General features: G+C 36.4%; 1 protein-coding gene across 1 annotated transcript in view; it reads left to right on the top strand.

Moving 5' to 3' along the window:
- LOC109834813 (60S acidic ribosomal protein P0-1-like) overlaps positions 1 to 19,368 on the top strand; it is a 103,342-nt gene that overhangs the window by 51,640 nt on the left and 32,334 nt on the right. Inside the window, 1 exon segment of the mRNA XM_020402832.1 lies at positions 17,930 to 17,944. Within this exon segment, the coding sequence (XP_020258421.1) occupies positions 17,930 to 17,944 (15 nt within the window).

The raw sequence follows: 19,368 nt of genomic DNA, 5'->3' as shown, positions 1-19,368 counted from the left end.
CTAGAGAGAAATAATAATACAAATATCTCACGTATATGAATACAATTCATTGGTCTTGATATTTTCTCATATCTTTGATGAAGCTTCTTGGGAGTGTTGTGCTCTTGATAGTTTTGCTTCATCACTCAGCCTCCACCTTCTTGGATATCTTCGTTGTAGCTTGTTGTTCCATCTAATCCTCTAATATAAGTACTAATAAGCTTGATATTCTTGTAATCTATAATATCACTCAATAAGCAATTAGTACTAATAATAATGGTTGTAAATTATTATCAAAACATAAAGGCTAACAATCTTCCCCTTTTGATGATGACAACCAACCATTATTCAAGAGCAAAATAAAATTGAATATATAGCTTATAGATAGTTGCTCTTCCTGTCTATAAGGCTCTCTCCCCGTAACTATGTGCACAAATGAGGAGATTTCTCTCTCCATTTGTCACCATCAAAAATGGGGTATATAACATAAGATACATGCAAAAACCCATGAAATACACCTCAAGTGTTGGCCTACCCGTGTCACATTCCTCAAGTGTTTGGATTTACAATCTCTTCCTAGGCATTACTACCAACCAACTCCTTTTGGAATTGACCCTGGTCTCTCCCAACCACTCCTCTTGGTAATTTTGTGTGTTTAGACATGTTATGACAATGAGTGCGTAAAGAAAAATAGTAAAATATGAAAATGATAGTCCGAACAAACAAAAAAAACAAACAAACAAAATCAAAGAATTCACATGCCCAAACTATGTTTTATGCAACAAAAATCTTCTTCACTAAGAGGCTTGGTAAAGATGTCCGCTAATTAAGATTTAGTATCAATATAGATAAGGGATACATCTTTCCTCTCTACATGGTCACGTAAGAAATGATGGCGTACATCTATATGCTTGATTCTAGAATGCAAAATAATTTTTTTTTGAAATATTGATAGCACTAGTATTATCACAAAAAGATTTTGTTTCTTGAAAATGCAAATCATAATCAACCAAATTTTGTCTCATCTATAAAAGTTGTGCACAACACAAGCCGACGGCAATGTATTCCGCTTCTATAGTAGACAAGATAATACAATTTTGTTTCTTGGATGCCCAAGAGACATGAGAGTTACCCAAAATTTGACATGTATCACTCGTACTCTTGTGATCTACCTTACAACCAACAAAGTCGGCATCATAAAAACCATAAAGATCAAAAGAAGTGCATTTTGGATAAAATAAACCAAGATCTATTGTTCTATTAACATATTTAATAATTCTTTTAACCGTAATCAAACGAAACTTTTAGGAGAAGCTTGAAAACGTGCACATGCACATACACTAAACATGATATCTGGTCTAATAACGGTAAGGTAAAGAAGACTACTTATCATACCTCGGTAAAGCTTTTGGTCTACCTCATCACCACTATCATCCGCATCAAGCTTGATACTTGTGCTCATGGGGGTTGGTGCATGCTTGGAGTTCTCTAATCCGAATTTCTTTACTAATTCTCTAGCATATTTGCTTTGTGAAACAAATATCCCATCCTTAGTTTACTTGACTTGGAGACCGAGAAAGAATGTGAGCACTCCCATCATGCTCATCTCAAATTAGTCTTGCATAACTTTTGAAAAATCCTTACACAAAGATTTATTACTGGCACCAAAAATGATATCATCAACATAAATTTGAACTAAAAGAATATCATTCTTTTGTTTTCTAACAAAAAGTGTATTATCAATTTTTCCTTTAGAAAAGCCATTTTCAAGAACAAAACTAGTGACGCGAGCATACCAATCTCTAGGAGCTTGTTTCAACTTATATAAAGCTTTTTGAACCCGGTAAACATGATTAGAAAATGAATGATTCATAAAACTGGGGGGTTGCTCAACATATAATTCCTCCTCTATAAAACCATTTAAAAAGCACTTTTAACATCCATTTAAAATAATTTAAAATTTTTAAAACTAGCAAAGGCTAAAAACATCTCAATAGATTCTAATCTTGTAACCGGTGTAAAAGTTTCATCATGGTCTATGCCCTCCTCTTGATTGTATCTTTAGACAACTAAACGAGCTTTATTTCTAGTCACTATGTCATGTTCATCAAGTTTATTTCTAAAAACCCATTTAGTTCTAATAACATGAATATTATTAGGTCTAGGAACTAATTTCCAAATATTATTTCTTTAAAAATTGTTTAGTTCACCATGCTTTGCTAAAACCCAAAACTCATCTTTTAAAGCATCATTAATTCTTTTAGGTTATATTTAGGATAAGAAGGCTACATTACCACACTCACTCAAGACTTTTGGATGATCCGGTGATGGACTCCCTATTATTTATTCCTTTGGATGATCCGGTGCAAACTTCCAAGTCTTAGGGAGTTCTTCTTGATTTTGTATGTTGTTACTTTCCCTATCCTTTTGTGCATCCATTAAGGGTTTGTCATTTATTTACAAAAGCTCCAATCCTCCCTCAATATCATCATCATCCCTTGGTAAGCTATCTTGCAAACCAATATTAGTCTCATCAAAAATAATGTTTATAGACTCTTCAACAACAAGTGTTTGTTTGTTGAAGACCCTATAAGCCTTACTTCTAGATGCATATTCTAAAAATATACCAACGTCAATTTTTGAGTCAAACATATCATGGTGGTCTTTAGTGTTTAAGATAAAACATTTACAACCAAAAATATGAAAATATCCAATATATAGGGTTTTGCCAAAAAAATAGTTCATAAAGAGTTTTCTTAAATTTAGGTCTAATCAAGACACGATTTAAAACACGGCAAGCCGTATTCACAACTTCCTCCAAAAAATACTTAGACAAATCAAAAGCATTTATCATTATACGTGTCATCTCTTGTATGGTGCGATTTTTTTGTTCAACAATACCATTTTATTGTGGTGTTCTAGAAGCAGAAAATAAATGAGAAATACTATGATGAGCAAAAAATTCATCAAAAATTTTATTTTAAAATTCACTACCATGATCTCTTCTAATTTTAACAATTTTTAAATCTGTTTTATTTTCAATTCTTTTTACAAAAATAGAAAATTCTTCAAAACATTCATCTTTATTTACAAGAAAGGTTACCCATGTAAAACGTGAAAAATCATCAATGATAATAAATATATAATGTTTACCTCCTAGAGAGGCAACACGCATAGGAGCAAAGAGATCAAGATGAAATAATTACAAAGGTTTAAAAGTAGATACCTCATTTATGGATTTGAAGGTGTTCTTGGTTTGTTTACCTTTAGCACAATCTTTACAAATGGAATCCTTATCAAATGTTAGATTTGGTAGCCGTTTTACTAGATTTTCTTGGATAGCTTAGATATTAACTCCATGTTAGCATGTCTAAGCCTCTTGTGCTAAATCCAATGATCTTCATCCACCACGACAAGGCACTTCACATCTTGATCTATTAGCTCATTCATCTTAAAAATGTAAACATTAGATCTTCTAAAAGCGATATCAATGATTTTATTATTCATACTAACAATATATTTATCCGGTTTAAACATAATGTCAAAGCTTTTGTCACTTAATTGACTAATACTAAAAAGATTATGATTTAATCCTTTAACAAAATAAACATCCTCAATTATGGAAGAAGGTATCTTACCAATATTACCAATACCTATAATTTTACCTTTCTCACCGTCACCAAAGGAGACATTGCCGCCTTTAATCCTTGATAGGGTTACAAATAATTCCTTGTTGCCCATCATGTAATGTGAACAACCACTATTAAAGTACCACAACTCCTTACGTCTTGTGCGAGACGTTCCCTACATATGAATAAGTTGTAGAATCTTTAGGTACCCAAACTTTGGGTCCTTGAATGGTGCGAGACGTTCCCTACATATGAATAAGTTGTAGAATCTTTAGGTACCCAAACTTTGGGTCCTTGAATGTTAGTATTTTTGGTACCCTTAGGAATAAGTTGTAGAATCTTTAGGTACCCAAACTTTGGGTCCTTGAATGTTAGTATTTTTGGTACCCTTAGCTACCCATATTAACTCATAAGAATTAATGTTATTTTTAATCCTACAATGAGTTAGATATGACCATATTTCATTCAATATGTGCACAAAAACGTTTTCTTATATGTAGGAGCATAAAATTTATGATACCATCTTCTATCAACATGATGATGACTAGAGTAAGCATGATTAGATTTGATTCTATCTTTTTTAATTTCTAGCCTCTCAATTTTAAATCTTAGTTGTTTGTTTGCAAAGTCTAGATCTCCTATCATTTCATCTTTTATAGCAAAAGAGGATTATAGTTGCTCAAACTTAGAGTTACAAGAAACATGTAATTTTTTGAATGAAGAATATTCTTTTACTAATCTTTTAAATTCAATATTTAATTCTTCTAAAACAGCTTCTAGTTCACATGCATATAAAGAGATTCACTTTTAGTTTTGGATTGTACCTCATCTTCATGAGCCATGAAGCAAATGTTTGGATCATGAAGAGCAATCTTGGCGCCCTCGTCATCGCTATCCGAATCACTTGGTTCGGATTCATCCCATCTAACGTACATAGTCTTCTTCTTCTTGTACTTCAAGTATTTTTCCTTTACTTTGGGACAATTCTTTGCAATGTGTCCCGGTTCATTACATTCGAAACATTTACCTACACGAGAGGGAAACTTGTTGTTAGATCGATTTTTAAAATTTGTATTTATTTTAATTAATCTTGATATTCTTCCAGAAAGGTGTGCCACTTCTCTAAAGACATCAACTTCACTATCCGATGAGGATGAGTCATCAATTTCTCCTTTGAGCACAATAGTCTTTGAGATGGCTCATCGGTTACCTTTGGGGGCACTTCCTCCTTCTCTTTGATCTTATTCTCATGGACCTTGAGCTTGCCAATGAGAGCATCAAGAGAAAGTATTGTAAGATCATGAGCTTTTTCGATGGTCGTGGCTTTGGGCTCCCACGCCGGCATCAAAGAACGAAGAATTTTATAGTTCATCTCTTGGTTCATCAACACCTTATCAAGGCTATGCAATTCATTTATGATGTTAGTAAACCGAGAAAACATAGCATCAATAGATTCATCGGGAAGCATTTTAAACAATTCATAATCATACATGAGGCCACTAATTTTGGACTCTTTAACTTGGGGGGTTCCTTCATGAGTGATACATAATTTTTCCTAAATTTTTTGTGTGATTGCACATGTAGAAACCCTATTGCATTCATTGGGGGTAAGTCCACAAATTAATGCATTCATGGCTTTATATTAAGGTTTGCTTTAGCCTCTCACCATCGGTCATACTACTACTACTAGGCTTCTCAATATATTTCTTCTCTATAATGTCTAAGATATCAAGGTCAATGCATCATAGATAAATCCTCATTCTAGCCTTCCAAAAGGCAAAATTGCTACCGATAAAAAGTAGGGTCTAGTGATGGATTGTCCCTCCAGCATATGCACATTCAAAGAAGCCTCATTGGATCTTTCCTCTAAGGTGGTTAAAGATAAAAAAAAGTATAGAGACATTGCTCTGATACCAATTGTTGAACCTTAGAGGTGGGGTGAATAGGGTTATGAGGCAATAAATGTGTAATTAAACTAAAGACAATGCAATACACCACAAAATAAAATACTAAAATAATATAAAGAAGTTGAGTTAGGAAATAGTTAGCCAATTATGACCTACGTTCCCGCTCCCTACTCTCGAGGAGAACTTCACTATCACAACCCAGTTTGGAAGCCGGAACTTCTTCACAACGATCTCCTCTTGAGATCTTACAACCCACACACTTGATCTTCTCAAGATCAACGCCACCACACAATTATAATAGAACAAGAATGGCTCTCACAACAATCCCTATGAGAAGGATTAAATAAGGAACAAATGAAGCTCAAGCATTGTGGAGTGTGGAAGTGAGGAGAACAAGATCTTGAGGATGAGAAATTGAAAATTAGAGCTCAAAACACGTAGAATGCAAAGCTTGGGAATTTTCTCTTGCTTGATTCAAAACTAAAATGAAGAGAGGGGTTAAGTATTTATAGAAGCCCAAAACCCTAGCTCAAATCCTAAACAGAATAAAAAATCCCAAAAATTCAGCTGCCAGAAACTAGCCGTTATAAGTCGACTTGTAATAGTGACAAGTCGACTTGTAACTAGCCGTTACAGGTGAAAAAATACCTCTATAAGTCGACTTAGAAGAAAACATAAGTCGACTTTGTTAGACCCTAATGTGTGAATATGGTTTATGCTAATCTAATCTGATATTAATACAATTAAAACCAATTAACAAATATCCTAGTAAATTATATATGGAACAAGATATAAATGCAAGGATATGCAAATAAGGGTAAGTAAACTATAAACAAAAACAGATAATATGGTGGATAAATTAGATAATGAGAGAATAGCGATAGAGATAAACAAAATATAAGTGCACAAGCTAAACTCAAACACATAAGAAATGATCATAGAGTTTGGACCTTCCGTCCTACGTCTCCACTCCTCACTCTCGAGGAGAAACCACTACACAACCGGGTTTTCAACGCTCACCCGAAAACGTTTACACCTCACACTCAGTTTTCTAGCTCATCGAAAACTTTACAATCAACACTCTTGTAATCACACTCCACACCCTCTAAGTGTTGGTCTCTAGTCCGTGTCACCCTTAAGTGCTTGGATTTACAACCTTTCTCTAAGCTTTACTATCGACGTCACTCCTCTTGGGACGACCCCATCTCTCACCACACACTCCTCTCGGTGTACAAGTGTATTACAAAGTGTATCTCATAATTAGGCTTAATGCAATAAATGTTTATTCTCTATTATGGATGAGAACACAATGAAAGCTCACACTCTAAGTCACACAATATCACAACCCCAAATATACTATGTATGAAATACTAAAAGCTCAATAGGTTGTGTGTGTAACCAAAGAGTAAAATCAAATATAAACTAAATTTAATCTAACAAAAATAAATATGACAAATTAAGCACAAACAAGCTAGATAATGAGTTTAAGAAAACTTCTCTAAAACAAGAGTGGAAGGATGTAGATTGAAGCCCAAACAAGAATGGATAATCACCTCTTCCTCTTGTGAAAATTTCTTCACAAACTTGAAACAAAACTTAATAAACAAACTTTTAAACCCTTGTAAAACTTGATAAACTCTCTTTTATTACCCTCAGAAGTTAGAGGGTATGGGGTATATATAGGATCATAAAACAAGCCCCAAAAACCAAGAAAACCCAAGTAAAAAAGAAAAAATAACAAAAACTCAACAAACTAAAAAACTAGTTGATATGAGGCCGTTAGTCGACTGATACTGTTCATCAGTCGACTGATAAGCTGACCGTTACAGGTCAGCAAACATCTCATCAGTCGACTGATGAACTCATCAGTCGAACAATAACATCGTCAGTCGACTGATCAGTTGAGTGAATAAGAAACAGAAACAAATAATGATTCCAAGCATTTTCATCAGTCAACTGAACACTTTCATCAGTCGATTGATAACACAATATCAACCTGATTAAAACAAAAAATTTAATTTTGAAGTACCTTTAAATATAGCAAATAAATTTAGAAAAATATAAAACTTTGGGGAATGCTTGTAAACATGATAATGAACATTCTACAAAAAGAATTTTTTAAATTGCATCTCTCAAATGAGAAATATCTTCATTTTGCAAAAATATCCAAAACATGAAAATGTGATGTATTTGAAATTTGATGTTTTGACATAAACCAAAGTTTTAAAAACTCTTGTAGGGCTTTATAGACTTGATAAAAGGTATAAACTATTGTTCTTAAGTCTATAAACTAAAAACACAATATATTTCCAAATATAATAGAATATGAAACAAGAGAATATGTATATAAATATAACTATTGTTTCATATCTATGAAGCTAAACTAAAACAACTTATCCACATAGAAAACAAACATGTATAAACAATTTTTAGAATTTATTTGTAAAAACTTTATTTGTGGATAAAACCAAAAACCAAAATGTGTATATATATAACTATATATATACATAGAAACCAATAAAATGTGTGTGTATATGATATTGAGCTTAGAGTATCAACACACATAATATAAACCTAAACTAATATATTAAGCAATGATCTTCAATAAACTCAACTTTGTAAACTTGGATGAAGCTTGATCTTGGATCTTGACTTGAAAGCATTTGCTTCACTCCTATTCCTTCCATCCTCTATTGGATATGATCGTGAAGCTCGATTCCATCCAACCTCCAACACATTATTTACCTAGAATAAATAAGAAAACATAAACATTAGACAAATAATATTAGTTATAAATTGTTTGTTGAAACATCATCAAAACAAAAAGGCCAACAATTTTTTCCTTTTTGATGATGACAAACAATTTATATAAAGAGTACATAAAATATACAATAAAGCATAATACTCATAAATATACTCACAAATCCACTTGTTTCTTTCCCTTTGGCAACATCAAAAATAGGGAAAACAAAATAATGAAGAGAGCGAAAGTTCTTCCTACCTATAAGTACGGTGAGTATAAAAACAATAAAAGAAATAGGGATGGCTCCCCCTATCAAAATGCATTAATGAATATATGCAATAAGGACCAAGGCAAACATATGTGAGCAAGCATAGATATAGAAAACATTCTAAGTATCACTCACATACAACAAAATAATGAGTACATGAAGAGTGTGTCTCAAATCAAAAACATAAAAACCATATGAAAATAGATTTATGAAAACAAATGAATAGGAAACATGAGAATCATGAAAAAAAATCAAATTAAAATAAATCACTCAAATGAAATCATAAATCAAAATTTAAGTCATAAAAGCCAATTTTCAAAACCAAGAAATAAAAAATAAAAACATTAAAAATCTTGGTTTAAAAAATCCAAATGGTTTTGACACCCAAATACTATTGGTGCTAAAAATTTTAGGACATTATCCCTATTATTTAAACTCAAAACCCTAGGGTTATGAACCCATTTGGGCGCATTTAGTGCACTTAACCGGTCATAACAATAATTTTGTAAATGACCCATTTGATTGCAATAAGTGCAATGAAGAGGATGCATTTGAGTATGTAGACCATGTGGATGTGCACGAGAATCATTTGCAAACAAGGATGTTCCTTTAGAAATATTTTGCAAATGAGAAACATCATTAAATAAAGGTGGTTTATTTGAAAATTTTGGCAAGTTTGAATAATTTCTCAAGTTAAAGCAAAACTTTGACAAATGGCCAAATCTACCACAAACATCACATTTAAACACATGTGGTCTACTAGAAACATTTGGCAAAAGAGATTTCTTTTTCAAATCAAAAAATTATTTAGCCAAATGACCAAAGTGACCATAAATATTACATTTGAACACATGAGCATGTTTATGATTAACAATAGGTGCATGTGCATGTGTACAAGATGATGAAGCTTTATGAGATGCACGAGAAGCATTAATATTTTTGAGTTTGTATGCATCATAGCAAAATTTAGATAAATGGCCTTACGATCACAAATAGAACACTTGTAAATTTTGCTATACATGTGTGCATGATGTATAGGATGTTTAGATGTTTTAGCATGAGACTTAGCACACATGTTCATAAGCTTTTTATTATATTATTAAAAATACATGTTTTAAGGGTTGAATCTAAAGATGATATGTGATCGTTAACATGATTCAACTCATCATTATGCATACAAGTATTGTTATTAGAAGTAGAGCAAATATAATCATTTACCAATGGATCCAATTTATTTTTACTAGCTTCTACTTTTAACAAGGCATTATCTTTTTCATGAGATAAGCTAGTTATAGATGTGGTTAATTTTTTATTTTCCAAAAAATTAACATGTCATTATTTTCTTTAAGCATGGTATTTTCTTTTGCAATGACATCCAATATTGACACTAGCTCCTCTTGATTAGATTTTAATTCCATATGCTTGCTTTTCAAATTAACAAAATGATTTTGCAACTTGGTGTACGCATGCATTAACTTATCATATGCACATGCGATATCATCAATAGATAAATCACATTCGGATTCGGACTCACTTATCACACTAGGGATATCCCCTAGTGGTCGTGTGCATGAAACTCCACTATCAGCACCACGAGGTGTGAAGCAATCTCGTACTAAACGAATTTCACTTTCCAACCGACAAAATGAAAGAGAGTCGAACCAATTCCTGCAATTGCGGTCAGTCTCGCTACCTCTTAAGTGAAGTTATTGCCCAGCAAATGTTAGTCTAAAGTGTAGATCCAAAGTTTGAAGCCAAGATGGAATCAAAACGATGAAGAAAAACTGCCAGACAGATCCACGGTCGACCGCGAGTCTGCGGCGATCGACCGTGAACGTGCACATGAGCTCAGGAGGAGCTGGATCCGAAGACGGTCGACCGCGGTGGTCGACCGCGCTAACCCTGTAGGATTTTTTATCTCGGGTTTTTGATAAAGTTGACCGCAGATTGGTGTGCGGTCGACCGCGATACCTACACGGTCGACCATCATGATCGACCGCGAAGCAGTTTGATAATTTCCTAATCTGTTTTGGATTCTGTATCTTTTGGGATTCTATATATATATATATACCTAAACATTTTAGGGTTTAGAAGAACACGAAAAAGAGAGATTTTGACGGCAGAAAAAGAGAGAGAATCTCAGAGAGGTAAAACCCTAGTTTGAGAGCTTGTATTTCTTCTTCAATTAATAAAAGAATTGTGTGGTGCGACTCCCGAGGATGTAGGCACATTGCCGAACCTCGTTAAATCTGTGTGTTCGTCTCCTTTATTGTTTCTACAAGTTTGGATCTTTATTTGTAGTGAATTTTCCTACTTTCCTACTTTCAACACAATGTCCGAAAGGGTAAGGGATCGATTTGATTGTTTTAAATCTCCAACAACTGGTATCAGAGCTTTGTTCAGCAATTTGTGTGAAAGCCATGGCAGAGAAAATCAAATCAAAGATCGAGAAGTTTGACGGCTCAGACTTCGCCTACTGGAAGTCACAAATATAGGACTATCTGTATCAGAAGGACTTGTATCGCCCACTAATGGGCAAGGAAAAAGGACAGAAGAAAGAGGAGTCAGATGGTGATTAGGAGATACTAGATAGGAAGGCTCTAGGGCAAATCCGGTTGTCACTCGCCAAATCAGTAGCCCACAATATCTTGAAGGAGAAGACGATGGTGAGGCTTATGGAAGCGCTCGCGAAGATGTACGAGCAACCATCGGCAACAAACAAGGTGCATCTCGTCAAGACTCTTTTCAACCTCAAGATGGCAGAAGGACGATCCTTCACGATGCATCTTAGCGAGTTCAACATGATTGTTGATCAGCTTATCTTCGTAGATATCACGTTTGATGACGAAGTGCAGGCCCTACTGTTACTATCGCAGTTGCCGGATAGTTGGACAGGTTGTGTGACGGCAATCAACAATTCGGTGGGAAAAGAGAAGTTGAAGCTGAGTGAGGTGGTTAGCATGATTCTATCCGAGGAGGTTAAAAGGAAATCGTCCGAATCAGAAGGTTCAGGTTCAACCCTAAATTTTGAACAAAGAGTCAGAAGTCAGAAGAAAGGGAACCAAAACATGAATCGGTCGAAGTCGAAGAAGAGGCCAAACTCGAAGATTAGGCCTATCAAAGGGAAGTGTTGGAACTGCGGCCAGAAGGGTCATATGTCTTCAGTATGCAAGAGTCCAAAGAAAGATGCGGGTGAGCAGGAGGCTCATATCATGCAGGATGCTTTGATCCTTGCCATGGATAGCGACTCAGATTCCTGGGTCATCAACTCAGGAGCCTCTTTCCACGCTACTACTAATAGGAAGCTCTTTCAGAACTATGTAGCAGGGGACTTTGGAAAAGTGTATTTGGGGATTAACGAGCCTTGTAATATTATTAGAAAGGGTAAAGTGCAGATTCAGATGAAGGGCTCTAAGTGGACCTTGAAGAATGTGAGACACATGCCGAAGCTGAAGAAGAATCTTGTTTCGGTGGGACAGCTTGGAGCAGAAGGCTATGTTTCGACATTCACATGGGATTCGTGAAGAATCTCCAACGGTACGATGATTATTGCTCGAGGCAACAAACTAGGAACTCTCTACCTCACCTTACATGCGAGTGACACCCTCGCAGTTGCAACTGACAAAGAGAGTACAGATCTATGGCACAACAGGCTAGGGCACATGAGCGAGAAGAAGATGAAGATCTTACATTCACAGGAAAAGCTAACCGAGATCGATTCCATGGAAGTTGGGGCTTGTGAAGACTGCATCTTTGGGAAGCAGAAAAGGGTTAGTTTTCAAAAGGATGGAAGGTCACCTAAGGCTTAGAAGCTATAGTTGATTCATACAGATATATGGGGTCTAACTAGTGTGTCTTCTTTTGGCGGTTTGAGATATTATGTCACTTTCATCGACGATCACTCGAGGAAGGTGTGGGTTTACTTCATGAAGCACAAGTCTCGAGGAAGGTGTGGGTTTACTTCATGAAGCACAAGTCAGAGGTGTTCGGAGTCTTCAAGAAGTGGAAAGCCATGGTGGAGAAAGGTGTTCGGAGTCTTCAAGAAGTGGAAAGCCATGGTGGAGAACGAGACAGATCTGAAGGTGAAGTGTCTAAGATCGAACAATGATAGAGAATACGAGCTGGAGGAGTTCAAGATGTTCTGTGCTACGAACGGTATTCGGTTAGAGAGGACTACTCTAGGGACGTCGCAGCAGAACGCCATTGCAGAGAGGATAAATAGAACCTTGACAGAGCGTGTCAGGAGCATGGGATTACATGTAGGTCTGCCTAAGATATTTTGGGCGGATGCGGTACATACCGCAGCTTACCTTATTAATCACGGACCATCAGTTCCATTGGATTTTAGGATTCCAGAGGAGGTTTGGAGTGGAAAGAAGATAAATCTCTCACACTTGCGGATATTTGGTTGCGTGGCTTATGTTCATATCAGTGACCACGTCAGAGACAAGCTAGAGGCTAAGTCACAGAAGTGCACATTCATTGGATACGACATTGATGAGTTCGGGTATCGTCTTTGGGATGAGAAGAACAGGAAGATCATCAGAAGCAGGGACGTGATATTCAATGAGGATGTGATGTACAAGAATAGGAAAAATACCAAGGATAACCAAAGCAGTGGGAGCAGCACTACGGATACAGGTGGATCCAAGTACATGGATTTAGAGGAACTTCCAGATAGGGGTGACGATGTTTGTTCTGACCATAGAAAGGAGGAGGCTCCAGGTGCAGAAGCAACTACCCAGGGCGTGGAGCTTAGGAGGTCATCCAGGGTATCCAAACCAAATCTCATATATCTTTCATCTCTTAACTACCTATTGTTGAAAGATAGCGGTGAGCCGAAGTGCTATGAAGAGGCAATACAAGTGAGTGAATCTCAGCAGTGGGAGCATGCTATGTAGGAGGAGATGGATTCTCTACTCACTAATGAGACATGAGAGTTAGCCCAGCTACCTGCATAGAAGAAGGCCTTACATAACAAATGGGTCTACTGGGTCAAGCAGGAGAGTGATGGAAGCAAGAGATTCAAGGTCAGATTAGTAGTGAAGGGATTTTAACAGCAGGAAGGAGTGGACTACACGAAGATATTTTTCCCTGTTGTGAAGCTCACAACCATCAGAGTGGTGTTGAGTTTGGTAGCTGCAGAAGACCTCTTTCTTGAGCAGTTAGATGTGAAGACTGCCTTTCTTCATGGTGACTTGGATGAAGAAATCTATATGAAGCAGCCTGTTGGCTTTATTGAAGAAGGAAAAGATGATGTGCAACCTCAAGAAGAGCTTATATGGTTTAAAACATGCTCCAAGACAGTGGTACAAGAAGTTTGACAACTTCATGCAAAACAATGGCTACAGAAGATGCAATTCGGATCATTGTTGTTACTTCAAGAAGTTCGAGCCCAGCTTTATTATCTTGTTATTATATGTTGATGACATGTTGGTAGCAGGACCGTGTTTAGAAGATATAAACAGTTTGAAGAAGCAGCTAGCAAAGGAATTTGCAATGAAGGATCTGGGTACAGCGAAGCAGATTCTAGGGATGCAAATCAGTAGGGATGAAGCTGAAGAGACGTTGAGATTGAGCCAAGCTGAATACATTGAGAAGATACTTCAGAGGTTCAACATGCAGAATGCTAAAGTTGTTAGCACACCCCTTGGAAGTCAGTTCAAGCTATCTGAGGAGCAATCGCTAAGACAGATGTAGATAGAGAGTATATGAGCAGAGTGTCATATTCTTCTGGCATTGGGAGTCTCATGTACGCGATGATTTGCACGAGGCCGGACATCGCCCATATAGTGGGAGTTGTGAGCAGGTTTGCAAGCAATCCAGGGAAGCAGCATTGAGAGGCCGTGAAGTGGATATTATGGTACTTGAGGGGAACAATGAATAAACCACTATGTTTCAGGAGGAAGGAGTTGGTGCTGCAGGGATACGTGGATACGGACTTCGCCGGTGATCATGATACGAGGCGAAGTACCATGGGGTATATTTATACCTTAGCATTGACAGCAGTGAGCTGGGTCTCACGTCTGCAGAAGATTATGACTTTATCTATAATCGAGGCTAAGTATGTGACGGTGACTAAAGCAAGCAAGGAGATGATCTGGTTGAACGGGTGCTTGGAAGAATTGGATTTGAAGCAAGGAAGAGGAGTTCTTTATTGTGATAGCCAGAGTGCTATACATCTTGCCAAGAATCCAGTATATCATACCAGAACGAAGCACATCGACGTAAAATACTATTTTATACGCTCGCTAGTTGAAAACGGAAAGTTGTATTTAATAAAGATTTTGGGGAGTCAAAATCCGGTAGACATGTTAACGAAAGCAGTCACCATTGAGAAACTGGAGTTGTATGCAACTTTAGTTGGCCTTCACGAGTAGAAGATGAAGGCGGAGCCACACTACGAGGATCGGCATGGTCACCGGGTTATGGTTGATTGAAGAAATGATTTCTTCGGGGGGAGAAGATACATGCGAATAAGGGGAGAGTTCGGGTGAGCTCATTGATGGCATTTTGGTCTCCAAGCGGGAGATTGTTAGTCTAAAGTATAGATCCAAAGTTTAAAGCCAAGATGGAATCAAAACGATGAAGAAAAACTACCAGACAGATCCACGGTCAACCGCGAGTCTGCGGCGGTCGACCGCGAACGTGCGTAGGAGCTCAGGAGGAGCTGGATCCGAAGACGGTCGACCGCGCCAACCCTGTAGGATTTTTGGTCTCGGGTTTTTGATACGGTCGACCGCGATTGGTGTGCGGTCCGGTCAACAGCAATTGGTGTGCGGTCGACCGCAATACCTACGTGGTCGACCGTCATGATCGATCGCGACGCAGTTTGATAGTTTCCTAATCTGTTTTTGGTTCTATATCTTTTGGGATTCTATATATATACCTAAACGTTTTAGGGTTTAGAAGAACACGAAAAAGAGAGCTTTTGACGGCAGAAAAAGAGAGAGAATCTTAGAGAGGTAAAACCCTGGTTTGAGAGCTTGTATTTCTTCTTCAATTAATAAAAAAATTGTGTGGTGTGGCTCCCGAGGACGTAGGCACGTTGCCGAACCTCTTTAAATCTGTGTGTTCGTCTTATTTATTGTTTCTATAAGTTTTGATCTTTATTTGTGGTGAATTTTCCTACTTTCCTACTCTCAACACATGGTCCGGAAGGGCAAGGGCTCGATTTGATTGTTTCGAATCCCCAACAGCAAACTACGGCTCCCCACCCCCCGTGTGCTAGCACACACTTTCGGTTTCTTCGTAGGGTCTCGAAGACTGAGTAACGCTGCCAACCTATAGCAGCAAGCAGGGTAGAAGAATTGGTCGACTCATCAGGCTCATGACTTGAAGACTGCAGGTTGGAATCCTGTCCCCGCCTAATAAAACAAGTTCACTAAAAGCATGGGTACTGAGGTTAACTTACTGTTGTACCACATTTCATCATGATAAAAATGCTGGATATACAATCAGACAACAAACTGATCTTACTGTTAACTGCTAAGGATCCTGAGTAATTCCAGCCATCCATTGCCAAATGCCCCCTGAATCTTGCATCTGAGGAGCACTCCTATCTTTTACTATTTTCAATTTTTGACATTTTAGGTTTTCCAACTCCTGCTCTACAGAAGTGAATGACTCCAACATTTTCCGGATTTCTGCAATTTTGTGCCTGCAATGAACTGACTTGTAAATATAGCCGTATTTTACAAAACACATCTTCCACCAAACGATCAGTTTCAATACGGAAAACCTCTAACTTGGAGCATCTTGTGCTCTCAGCTGCCACGTGACCTTGTACCGATCGAAGTTCCTACGATAGACATAAGAGAAAAAATAAAAGCCCTAGAAGTAAATCATTAAACAAATATACTAGATGTCCTATTAATATAATCTTTCCACTGTTAGCACTGACGAACTTCACATATGCACCTGAATTGACAAAATCACCGTTCTTATTAATAATCTTCGCCAAAGCATAAGCAGCAGTGACAGAAGCCTGGCATGGGTTATTTTTGAGTCTCTCGTCTTGGGCTTCAAGACAAATAGCTGTAAAGAAACATGAAGAATTATTCATCAGAGGAAAACTCAGGATCGATATGCGTATGCAAATAAAAGAACGTGAATTTAATTGTGCAATAAGGCTACAATTTGCAAATCCTTTTGAGTAGTTACATGCTATATTTTGTGACTGAGGGATAATTATTTACTTACATCATTATCGTACTTTCCCGTTATAACCACTAAAGGCAATAAGAAATTGCTCTCTATCCACTGTTGCTGAACAAACAATAAGACCATGAGATGCAAGCGCTTGAAAATGAATCATACCCTTCGTATTTATGTCCATGCACCAAATCATTGTTTAATTAATTCAAAACAATCATAATGTAGCGTAAATCGAGAATTGTTTTATGAAGATTGTAACAAAAATTTATATTATAAGAGAGAATATTTTCCACTAAAATAGTGGGATTGAAATAAATTTAGTCAAATAACAACTGAAGTATATGAATTTTTCTGCAAAATTGTTGGGATTCAAAAGGCGGAATCTATCCCCTCAATTACGAATGTTGAGGAGAGGAACAAAAGAACGACTAACGAGCACAGAAAGAAGGGATTTTTTTTTATAAATACCAGTAATAGGAACCCTAATGCCTCGTTTGGTACGCGGGAATGAGGAGGAATGGAATGCAATTCCCACTTCCCATTCCCTCATACCAAACACATCTATATTTTAGATGTTGGAATGACCATTCCCTAGGAATGATCATTCCCACTATTTGTGGGAATGAGCATTCCAAGTGAGAAGATAAGGAATGGTCATTCCCATTCAAGTGAGAATCAAAAACTAGTTAGGTATTTTTTAATTATATCCATATTAATAATAAAGAATGTTTGGGTGAGGCGCTATGCAAGTGGGCAATTTTAGATTGACAATTTAGGCTAGTATATCATTTTGCTATTTCGAAACTTATTATTTTAGTTAGTATTGTTTTATGGATTTTTGCTATTATGAATTGAGTGATTTTGATACTTTATCAAATAAGTTAATTTATATATCTAGAACTGTGGATTGTGGATATCATTCTTTTTTTTTTTTTGACCTATGAAAGATACGATAATCTTTTTTTTATTTTTCTTTAATTTTTAAGACTAAGAAATATCGAGTATTGTTTAAAAAATATAAACGAAACATACACCTGATGGATAACACGAGCATTAGTATAACACATACCTAGATTAATATAACATATGCGTATATAAAATTATTTAGTTATTATCATTAATGTTTATTTTTTATCTTATTAAAAATCTATGTTGTTGTAAGGGCATTATTAGAAAATGAGATTTCATTCTCACTTGTGTACTAGTGATACCAAACATGGGAATGGGAATGAGATTTCCATTCTAGCTTCATTCTACGAACGCACCCAAACAAGAGAATGAGAATGACCATTCCATTCTCACATGCAATCCATTCCATTCATTCTTCCATTCCATTCCCAAGTCTGTCCATTCCCACGTACCAAACGAGGCGTAAGGGTTTATAGGGACTGCTCTCTATAATTGAGTGGCTCACTCCACAGAAGTCTATAAATTACAAGATAAAATTGAGGTTTCAGGATATGCTTTTAGGTTCTCAGCAAGTAATCCAAAAGCCTCCATCTCTTCCAACGATAAAAAAGATCCTTTGATTTTTGTCTATATATGTCTCAATCTAATTTCTAAAACGTTATTTTCTTTATGTTTATATTCTCCCTCAGAATCCTTTCAATGACAAATTTTCAAAACCGACATGTTTTGAATTTTATTTTTAAAAAAAGACTCATTTCAAACTTAATTTCAAAAACCGACCTAGTTAGCCGAAACTGGGACAATTTTTGGAAAAAAAAAATAATGAAACTTCACGGGAGTTGAAGTCCCGTGAAGTTTTTTATATAACAAAACTTCACAGGACTTCAACTCCAGTGAAGTTTGGGAACTTTTTTTTCAAAAACCGACCAAGTTTCAGCCAACTGGGTAGGTTTTTGAAATTAAGTTTGAAATAGGTTTTTTTTGGGAATTTTTTTGCAAACAGGTTGGTTTTGAAAATTTACCCTTCTTCCAAATTCAGAATTCTTTTCTTTGCAACTTTCTTTGAAATTCTCGTTCTACTTGGACAAATAGGGACTGCTCCTGTTTCTTCCATAGTCGTCCTCATATTCTTCCACTTAATCTGCGTTCCAAAGAAATTAAAATATCTCCAAATTAATTATTTTCCCTCTTTAAACATCTCCAAATCAAGATATTCGAATCCTTCCCTTTAAACTCAGAATTCTTTCCTTCGCAACAAATAGTGCACGCTCCAAATTCTTCCGTCAAATTATCCACATATTCTTCCTCTTTTACCCCATGAATTTCAGCGTTTTGCAGTAAACCCCAAAAAAAATTCAAAATCGCAATAAACTTCAATAACTTTTGGAATTACGTAAAAATCCTCAATAAGTTTCCACTATTTTGCAGATAATCCCTACAGATGCAAACCAAAAAAGAAAAAAACAACATAAAAGTCATTTTGTGCTGGGATTTACTGTTATTTAATAATACAAACGATGTTGGGGGATTTCAGCAAAAAAATTATTAGGGCTTAGTATGATTTTGAAATTTGGAGTTTGGTGTAATTTACCCATAATTAAACTCATAAACTGCCTATTTGTTCATGAATCATGTCCCCATGCCCATCAAATCGAACCAAATCACGTGCTAACGTGGCGCGCAATTAATAACAGTAACTCCAGCGGCCAGCCCAACCCCGATGCTGTCGACAGCGACGAACGCTCTACCACGAGCGCTAGCTGCAGTCGACAAGCG

Source organism: Asparagus officinalis, chromosome 1 (assembly GCF_001876935.1).
Source record: "Asparagus officinalis chromosome 1, Aspof.V1, whole genome shotgun sequence".
NCBI classification, from domain to species: domain Eukaryota; kingdom Viridiplantae; phylum Streptophyta; class Magnoliopsida; order Asparagales; family Asparagaceae; genus Asparagus; species Asparagus officinalis.
Note: the sequence above shows the minus strand (reverse complement) of the source record. Positions and strands in the feature narration are given on the sequence as shown.